General features: G+C 43.0%; 1 protein-coding gene across 2 annotated transcripts; it reads right to left on the reverse strand.

Moving 5' to 3' along the window:
* Positions 1-123: 123 nt before the first annotated feature.
* Positions 124-10161, reverse strand: mapk14a (mitogen-activated protein kinase 14a). Of its 2 annotated transcripts, none has more exons than XM_060050763.1 (12): positions 9661-10161; positions 8035-8164; positions 7818-7876; positions 5812-5923; positions 5647-5676; positions 5261-5308; positions 5035-5149; positions 4844-4915; positions 3149-3228; positions 2401-2479; positions 1862-2035; positions 124-1289 (listed from the first exon to the last, which is right to left on the reverse strand). In XM_060050763.1, the coding sequence occupies exons 1-12, from the start codon at positions 9777-9779 to the stop codon at positions 1225-1227; spliced, it is 1083 nt and encodes a 360-aa protein (XP_059906746.1). In that variant the 5' UTR covers positions 9780-10161; the 3' UTR covers positions 124-1224. The 2 variants fall into 2 exon arrangements, with proteins under 2 accessions (XP_059906746.1, XP_059906739.1); XM_060050756.1 differs by lacking the exon at positions 3149-3228 and adding an exon at positions 3683-3762.
* Positions 10162-10415: the final 254 nt, after the last annotated feature.

Below are 10415 nucleotides of genomic sequence, written 5' to 3' on the forward strand. Positions count from 1 at the left end.
TTGCAGTCTCAAGACCTAGAGGTTCAAGTTGAATATTACCAACTTGTATAGCAGGTGGAATTCGTTCTATTAGTCATTAAGTTTATTCGATAATAATTTAATTAGCATTAAAGAGACATGGGATTCTTAAAAACAAGTTTTTATTTTTGATAAACAAATGTAGAATTATAGCAACTCTGCTGAACTAAAAATAGTTTACTGGGGTTTTTTGATTGCTGTTCATAAATACCACCTCAATGTATAAATACATCTAAATCCCTTATTTCATGTGTAATTCTATTAGTTTTAGCTGGACACTTCAAATTCCTGTAAACAAACATCACACTCTTGCATACATACACACAAACACAAAGATAGTGATTGCTTTGTGAATCGTGACATAAGAAAATGCTATTTACACATTTGAGTAGATGTGACACTTTTTCTTGTGTCATATAATCATGTGTGGTTCTTGAACAAGGGGTTTGATTATTTCTTATGGATTAAATAAGATTTATTTCTTGTTACCTAGTTTAAGAAAAATGTAACTGGAGACCTGAAGCAAACACAGAATGTATAGCTATGGACAATGGAAAATGAAAATACTTATGGAGAACAGACATTCTTATTGGCTGCGACATGTTCCCACAACTGCAAATTTCATCATCAATGTACAGAATTAAGGACAGGGCCTATAATAGAAATCGAACAGACATTCATTTAATATTACGTGTGTGTGTGTGTGTGTGTGTGTGTGTGTGTGTGTGTGTACCTTGGCAGAGTGAAAGACTGAATACAGTATTCTATTTTTAATTATAAAGAAGGTAAAAGCTAAATATAAGTTATTCATTCCTACATCTTTAAAACACACGCAATAGCACAGCTATATTTCAGGACGTTTCAGCATCTCATTCTCTGAGTGTCACAGTGGTGAGTCGTACAAGTCTGTATACAACTTGAGACCGATATACAACTATTGAAGCTACAGGAAAAAGGAAAAGAAAATTTGATGGAGGACATTTCCCAGCAATACACCAAGAGCACTAGTGGTTCATAGAAAAGCATGACGTCTCTTGCCATCTCCACTTTTGATTGAGTTCCCTCTAATAAAAAACAAAACCAACAGTAGTGAATGTTTTCTCTGATTAAAAGTGATTGGCTGAAGGGTTGCAGGCACTCTGATAAGATATTGGAGTCAGTATTAAGCTGCTGGATGCCCTGGTCGATGGGTTAGGAGGACAGTGCTCACGATTCCATGATGTCTTCTTCAGTAGGGGGGTCAAAATTCATCATCTCCTCATAGGTAAGCCCTATAGAAGGAAAAATAAATACAAATTTATTTATGTTTATACCAAAAAATATTTGTATTAACAGCAGCTAGCACAGCTAGTTCCTCCTGACCTTCGTCTCCGATGATCGTTACACTAGAGCTTGGTGAGACTTCCAGTATTGAAAATCTAGACTGGATTGTTGTGGAATGGAACCGGTAAGAAACAAACCAGCGTCACATCAGTGCACATCCTAATCTTAGTGTCTGATTAGGACGTTTCTCATATCCACAGCAGTTCTCCAAGGTGAACAGCCTCTCGCATGATTGAAGCTTCATTTTCCTCTAGGCCTTAAACCAAAAACTATAAAGGCACACTGCATTAACTCGCCTGGGACGCTTGATCACACTAGACACACAGCAGGTGTGACCACTTCACTGCTTACATGGGTGCCAAAATAAAGACGCAGTACAGCGAAACCAGCCAGAGTTAAATAAACAGCAAGGCCTAACCCATTGCTGAATACCCTGTCCTTCTTCTCAGTGGGAGCTTCTGTCTTTTTAGTTAAAACAGCCCTTTCTGTCAATTATGAAAAAGCTGATGATTACACATACGTTTCCACTCCTTGATCTCCAGCTCCCGGCTCTCAAAGCTCTGGTCGTAGGGCTCGGCATTGGGCTCATCGTCGGGGTCGTGGTACTGGGCAAAGTAGGGATGGACCAGAGCTTCGGCCGCAGTGAGCCGTTTGTCCGTGTCCAGAACCAGCATCTTCTCAAGCAGATCCACAGCTGTTGGAACAGTGTAGTGAAACGCATCAGTCAATGCTTGCATTAACCTTACACTGCCACGTCTTTTTCTCAAGCGATGAATACCTTTTTACTAAGAAGAACCTTTGGAGTTCGTACATTTTGAGCATAGATGGGTCGCCCCAGTGGGAAATGGGTATGGAAAATTGTGCAGTGCTTTTTATGGCAAACTTTTGGACACTCTGGATATGTCTGACATATTTATATTTATATATCCGTTGTCCAAATAAAACTCAGCCAAAAATGTAATTTTTAAAACAAGTCGTCAGACTTGAAGTTAACCTTGGTTGACAGTGATGCATGGAACAATACACCTTAGAGTTATTACAACTCATGGGTGGTATTACCTTGGGGGTTAGCACCGATAAACACATCAGCAAAGTTCCTCTTGGCCATCTGCGGCAATGAGTTGATGTAGTTCCTGGCCTGGAAACACAAGCAATTCCCTCATTGCACTCAATGCATAAATCAATATAGAACTCTACACTATTTTAAATTATGCCACTAAATTATCAATATATATATTTTAGAGACAGACAACACATCTCCAAAGGATCACTTAATCGTTAAGCTAAGCATCACGTAGATATCTGCCCGAGAGGTGGGTGCATATTTTTTTGTAAATGCACAGGCGGAAAATAGACAAAGCACCATGTAGCAAGACGTCTGGAACTTGGGAGTAATTAGTACCATAGAACCATAAAGGAAATGGATTTCCGAAAGAATTATGTGCTTGTAATAAGTTCTTGATAAACACTTGATTTAAAAAAAGATGGACAACTTGTCACATCGAAACACCGATGTTAACAACTGTGCCGTTGTAGCAAACAAGTTAGACCGTTAGCCTTTAGAAATAGTAAATTCAAACACATGCGTCAAGCATGCTCATGACACTACCTATATTTAATCAAATATAAAAATAAAGCAAACTAATTATCATTTGTCTTGGATCATTCGAGTTGGCAAAAACCGTTTGCTGCTACACTATTGCCATGGACCCTACTGAAGATGTGGCTATATGGAGGGACGGGGAGAGGGGCGTGCTATAGTGGCACACCAAGGCTCTACCAGAAGGCAGCCGTGGCTCCTGCTCACCTCATGGCTGGGCATCCTGCTTATTAGAGATGCTGGGGGCGTCCCTGTGAGTCGCATTATCTGCTGAAGCTGGTTTATATCTACGAGGCTTGGGTCAAGGGGAGTGTAGCGATACAGCAGAGTTGGTTAAGTAGCAGCTTCTACTGGCTTTGTGCCGCACGTTTTATCTCTACGCGCTTTCATTTGCCCAGGAAACTTGCGGTTTTGAAATGTTTTGAGAAAAACTTGAGAGGGACCGAAAAAGGCCTGTTAGACAGAGAAAAAGAGAACACCATCACATGCTTTGAAAGACGATGCAAGAGGAGTCCTTAGCAGTCAGACACAGGGGTGGCAGAAAAATGCAAGAGTTGTCGGTTCATTTGATTAGACATAGATACAAAAGCAAAAGTCATACGCTGTTCAAACAAAAACACCCAGACAAGAATTTTCCCACAACACGTTTGGTAGCCGATACACAAACAAACAAACACAGATTCTTTGTAGATTAAAAGACATAAGGAAAAACAAAACCCTTGCATGACGACGTGGACTCACAGACTCAGAAGATATTTTCATCAAAAGCTCAGGCCCTGGCGTTCCGACGAGCAGCATGATAAGCTTCAACTGATCAATGTCTACCCGTGTAAGGTAAAGGAAGACTGGAGCTGGAAATGGGAGACTGTGGAATCTCTCTCCCGTTAGTCGGCATCATACATGGGGAACCAAAAAATCTCAGCCACTATCGGCATTGTTCAAATATCAGTATCCCTGAAGACACCAGTCTCCATTAAAGTCATGTTGAGAAACAAACAAAAAGGGTCAATACATTGTTGGAAGACGTGGGTTACGCCAGAATGGCGGCGTTTCGCAAATTTGGAGAAAGTAGTCAGATACAGGTTGGCAATTTGTTAGAAAAGGAAGCTGGTAGGTGGAGAGCTAGTTCAACAAAAGGAGAGAAAACAGGACATGCATTCTCAGCTGGTTGATCTGCTCAAACAAACACAAGGTGTGGCATAGGCTGGGAAAGGGCACAGGACATGGAGATAGAGGACAAGTGTTTGAACAAGTCAAGAAATTAAACAAGCTGTCCTGCTGCGGTTCAGAGGTGAAGAGTGTTACAGCTTTGACAGCCACATGCAGCACAATATCTCTGTTGTGCAAACACCACATCAGCTTTTTGTTGAAAGAGTGCACGGCACCGCCCCACCAAATGCACTTCATGGCCTCTTTCCGTCCCCATTGCATTGGGCTTGATCAGTGATGGGAGAGCACAAGGCCTATTTACTCTATGAAAGTAAATATTTTCCTGGCAGCACAATTACCCATTTCATTGGACAAACATATGTTGTGTAATCCAATTTCCTGCTTTGACGGCTTGCTTTCAAAATCGGTAAGCAAGTGGAGAGTGAGAGTGCGTTGCATTTGGTGGGGACTGGCAATCAGAAGGTTAACAGTGGAATTTTTTGGAGAACATGAAATAGAGAACATGAAAATCAACCATTCAGCAAAAATAGAATATCGTCAGCTGTGTCCTTGCAGCAACCATTTCTGCAAAAAAAAGAAGAAGCTGCAGAGGTTCGAAATTACTCATACATCTTTAAATGCGGCTTTGCAACAGAGAGTGAGAATTGAAGTGGTGAACCATGCCAACGTGTAGGGTGCTCCTCTGAACCTTCATTCTCACTCAACCACAACGAGGCAGTGCGAAAAGGATACGGTCTGTACCAGGGAACAGGGTTCTTCCTGTGAGGAGCTCCGCCATGATGCACCCCACAGACCAAATGTCCACTGAAACACAAGATGGGACAAACACGCACGAGACGTTTGAAATACCCTTCTCCCAAAGCCTTATGGAAGTCCAGCGCTAAGAAATCGGACTAATTCTAACGACAATAGACGTCATGTACCGGTCATGTTGTAGTGCATCCAGTTCAGCATGATCTCTGGGGCTCGGTACCAACGCGTGGCCACATAGCCCGTCATTTCATCGTCGGTGTGCCTCGCCAAACCAAAGTCCAGGATCTGAGGAAAAGGCGACAGGAACAGGCTCTCACTTTGATTCAGCAACCACTAAACAAGCCTCTTGTAGTCAAGGTTGCTCGCCATGATAACAACAGGTGGCGTTTTACTGACCTTTAGTTCACAGTCCTCATTCACAGCCAGGTTACTGGGTTTGAGATCCTAGAGGGAACACAAATACTTGCCATATCAACCATACTAAAAGTGGTAAAGTTTTGTGCATGTATATTTAGGACTGTATAATGCTAAATGCCATACCCCATTCAAAATAAGAAACATATGTTATTCTATAAATGTGTGGAAAACAAGGTACTGTTTATGACGTGTTCCCGTTTAAACAGGGCTCCCATTAGACACAGGCCCAGGAGCCTTGTGTATGGAGCGGACGCTATACAGAGGGCACCATTTCCCTTGTCGCCTCCCGATACATACAACAGGAGAGGGGTTTGCAATCTGAGCCGATATGCAGAAAGAAAAATCAAACAAAACACGCCACTTACTCTGTGAATGATGTCCGCTGAGTGGATATACTGAGAACAGACAGGAGCAGGTGTGTATTAAATAAAGCTCATTAATTATGAAGTGCATCGATCCACCACAAAAGGCAAAGCGATGCACAGCTGTGATCTATTGATCAATTATGACAGCATCACACGTGGCCTCACCTTCAAACCTCGTAGTATCTGGTAGATGAGGAACTGTACATGGTCGTCTGTGAGCTTCTGACATTTCACTATGTTGTTGAGGTCGGCCCCCATCAGGTGGGTCACAAAATACCTGGGGATCACAAGGGGTAGGGCAGTGATGAACAGGAGTACTAGGGATACTATGGCACTGAGGATACAGAATTCAAGAACAGCTGAATTGTGCCTTTTACATAGAATACTATACATTTGCCATATTGATTCGCACTTAATCTAATTGCAATTAGATACTCGTTTATTGTGAGCCTCTTCAAAACAAAGTTCTCTTTCACTGATGTATTTATCGCTCATTTAATAATCCTAACTACGTAGGATCATCAATAAACCGCAACGGCCCGCAGACGTTTCTCTAATGTATTAGGGAATCATTATGTACTCAGGAAACTTCTGCCGAAAGACACCTCCCTATTGGCAGGTTCTCCCTGAACCGGTTAAGCTTTGACTCTGGCTCATAATCCTTTCTAGACCGACGATAGACCCGCTGAATGACTAATGTAAATAAACAGAATGCACCCAATGTGTAACAGGAGTTCATAAGTGGGGACCCTAATCCCATTGCCGGGGGGGCATGTGTAGGCATTCTGCCGCTCTGGGATTTCTTGAACACTCATCAATTCTCATACGCCAGTGAGAGCGGATCTTTAAATAGCAACTGGTGGAGATTTGACTTGTTCCCAGTAAGATCCTCTTTGAGACATCAGACCGCAGCAGCATATGCATATAGAGACGGCATATAGAGACACAGCAGAGTCCACAAGTGGGTGGTGCAGCACATCCAACCAGAGATCCTGGTTTGAACTCAAATGGGAGTCTTGCAACATCAGTGTGTGAGTCACTTTATGTTTCTGCCGTTTATTTATTATTTTGATCATTCTTGTAGCAGATAATCCCGGATAACTCTGGGCATTTGCCATGATCACATTACATGAGAGTCAGTGGATGTGATTTAAAATGAAAGAATTTCAGCGATATCATTGCATAACGCATGCACAGAAAACCTGCTTTTAAAAGAATTTCAGAATACTCTTCGGCAACCCTCTCATCCCCCAGTCGTCACGCCCACTCCGCAAGGGAAGGCGACCTTGCACGGCCTCCGGGACACCATGTCCTGCGAGCTGCAGCGTGTTAATCTGGGACAGTGGGGCAACTACAGTTGTCAACAATCCCTTTCAACGTGACAGTGCAGCAATGTGGCCCAGTATATGTGCCAGGGCCGGGGATATTACAAATGTTTTCAATGGTCTGATGGTTTGCTATGAATCGAGAGAGGAAAACAACTGCATTGTGCCATTGTAGTTCACTCCTTGCGATAGAACTCCACTCCATTATGTCAAGTGTAGAGCGGGTTAATGGAGCCACGTCGCGGGTGAGAGCCTCGACTATCTAAGAGTTGTGGCCTTGATTGATGGTTGCTCGGTTTAACACAGCGCTCCATTGTTGCAGGCCCAAGCCTCAACACCCTCTCTCTGTGGTGTCCTCGGAAACCAGGAGGAGACCAGGGAAGAGGCCAATCACAACCAAATCTCAAGCGGCCAACTTCTTCGATTTTGCAAAGAACAAATATACCGGCAACAAATAATTAAAATACCTAGAAAGCAAATGGGCCTTCCTTGTAACAAAGCCAGGAACAGGAGGTTGAACAGGGAGGGAAGGAAGCCAGCTGTGAAACAACTGTTGTAGCTGCAATTGACTGAATAAGTAACCAACAAGCGGGCCAGTCAGAGACACATTCCAGTCTGTTTAGTCTACTGGCCGGCCTCCAGGTGTTTTCCTGGCACCGGGGACGGTGTCTGCTGTAGCAGCGGCACCCAGGCCAGATATGTTGGAGCACATTCATGAGACAATGAAACACTTTGGCGGCGCGATCAAGATGGAATCCTTCACACTCGGTCAACAGGGATCTCTGTGTTAATTAGAGGTCAGGAGAGCGGAATAGTATATGATTGTGTAAAACGCATCCAACTCACACATCGTTGAACTCCTTCAGGCTGGTGGCGGGGGTGAAGACATCAAGAAGACAGATCACCTGTTTGCCATACAAAAGGAAACAATCAGCCAATCACTCGAGCGTACAGGGTTTGCATGGAAATAAATCTATGCCGGTCGCAGGGCTTGAACGGTTTCAATACACGAGTAATAGTAAACAGGGGTAGTAATAATAGTAGAAGGTAGAGGGGGACTTACATTTTCATGGTTCATGTGCTTCAGCAGCCGCAGTTCTCTGTATGTCCTCTTGGCATGGATGATGGACTGGAAGGGCCTCGACAGCTTCTTCACTGCAATCTTCCGACATGTCTTCTCGTCGAATGAGGAACTGTTGAAAAGGGGACGATACAGAGTCTTAAGATGGGTGTCTTAAGGCTTAAGTCTCATAAATACTTTCATCTGTTCATCAAGGAACCATTTTATTTTCCTCCCCACAGGAACATTTGGAATTCAACAGAGGCTTTATTTATGATTACATATTTGGAATGCAGACAAGAAGACTAATGTGCTGCTGAGGACTTGTGGCTGCTGAACAAGTTACTTTGAAAGCCGAATCAGGTGCGGGGGAAATGCTTTGGAGCATACAGCCAGAAGAAAAGCGTAAACAGAAAAATTATAATTATCAGCACATTCAGTTTCCGCTGTCATTTTGCGGTATTCTCTGGGGGAAACCCATAGCAGTATAGCCTCAAAGCACTTCCTGTCTCTGTATCATGGCCATGGATTTGTCAGTTGAATAACTGACAAATGGTTTAGCACTAGCAAAATACTCAATAGCTACACAAAGGGTTTTAACAATACCTGGTTTTAAGAAATAACTTGAATGTTTAAAGTTGAAAACAGAGATGCATATATGAGCTGTACAAATTCCCAAATGATTCTGAGGGATAAAAGCTTCGTGTTTGGAAGGGAAAACAAGAGGTTTGGTCCACGCAGTACACCAGTCTAGTCTGGGGTGCAAAGACACCGCCACCGTAATGCGAGCTCATAATCTGACCAGCAAGAGATTACCAGATTCCCTAGCAACAGTACAGCTGTCTAGTTCATGGGCAAAACAAACATCTGCCCGCTAACAGCTGAATAACAAAAAATCTCCTACACAAGGCCTCAAAAAGGATTTGAATCGTTTTCAGCAGTAAATTACTTCAAATGTATCACTGTTCGATCTTCTGTACTGCCCAGGCGTAATTTTGATTTTTGTTATTGATAGTCTGCATTCATTACAATGTTTTTCATTATACTGAATGCACGCAATAGCATACCGTGCCACAGTAGGCATGTTATGCTAATTATGCAAAACGTTTTTCTATTCCAACACCATCTAAACAAGCCAAACGCATCCCAAAACAGACAATACATAATATTTATGCATGGCATAATGGAAAATATATATAAAATATAAACTAAACTACAAGAATGCACGGACCTGTATTAAACCTTCACTTTGGTTTGGTTTGAAGACAAACATATTTTATCCAGCTGAAGTACTACAACGGTTTCAGTGAAAACAATCTCTCCATCGCCCAACATTATTACAGACCACAAACCAACGATACTTATTTTTCTAGATGCAATACGTACAAGCGGAATGCAAGGAGGCTTAAGTTGTTGTTGTTGTTGTTGTTGCTGTTACTGTACTCAATGTCTAGACATAAAAAATAAATCCTGCTGCTCGTTTGGAGGCACACCGTGGCTCCACCTTAGCTAGCGCTAGCTCGCTGGTGGAGCTAACTTTAGCACACCCACGGCAGGCCTCGCCGAAATGAATGGGTGTCAAGCGGGGGGAGAAGGACCTCAGTGTTCCGCATACAAAACGAGACTCACCACACAGATCCGTATGCTCCAGAACCGACTGGAAGCAGAGACTTGTAGCGCTCCGGAACCTCCCAGATGGTCTTGTTGACCTCCTGCCGGTAGAATATGGGTCTCTCTTTCTGCGACATTCCTGCAGAACCACTCACTGAGTTGACTTCTGCTTTCCCTGGCGTAAGGTGGCTGCCTGCTAGTGGGAGTCGTGCAACCAACACAAGTTTCCAAAAGTTTGCAGACGGTGCGATAGGAACCTTTGTCGTGCTTTTGGAATATCCACCAATGTGTATTTCCTTCCAAAATCCTCCAATATAACCATATGGATCCGGGCGTTTGTTTTAGAATGTAATTTGCCTAAATCTACACGCATGCTGTTACCATGATTCGCTCGACATACAAAACTGTTGGTGTGCCCAAGTATCGCGAGATAACAGATATTCAAGCAAGTCGATGGATCAGAAGAGCGCAGAAGTCCGCGACCAGACCAGACGCTCTTCAGATCCGACGCATGCAGCTCACTCGCGCAATATTTCCATCCTATGTTATGTACTGTGGGTGTGTGCTGCAGGAGGAGCTTACGATCATGCAGACAATTGTTTGGTTAATCACAATGGTTAAAAACACATGTTAATTATTGGCTTCGACTAATGATTCATGGAGCCGGGTAAAAAAAACACTGGAGTAGGCCTAATTAACATTAACTCATAAAACAGCCTACAAGGTGAATTGGAACGAGGAAACAATTGAGATGACATGTATGAGGAAGGACA

The sequence above is a fragment of the Gadus macrocephalus genome, chromosome 1, assembly GCF_031168955.1.
Source record: "Gadus macrocephalus chromosome 1, ASM3116895v1".
Classification (NCBI taxonomy): Eukaryota; Metazoa; Chordata; class Actinopteri; order Gadiformes; family Gadidae; genus Gadus; species Gadus macrocephalus.

Coding starts and splice junctions, on each gene's coding strand:
- mapk14a (XM_060050763.1), bottom strand. CDS start 9,779: ATGTCGCAGAAAGAGAGACCCATATTCTACCGGCAGGAGGTCAACAAG. Junction 5,150..5,260: donor ATGAGGACTGTGAACTAAAG/GTCAGTAAAACG, acceptor CCTTTTCCTCAG/ATCCTGGACTTTGGTTTGGC. Junction 4,916..5,034: donor GATGCACTACAACATGACCG/GTACATGACGTC, acceptor CTTGTGTTTCAG/TGGACATTTGGTCTGTGGGG.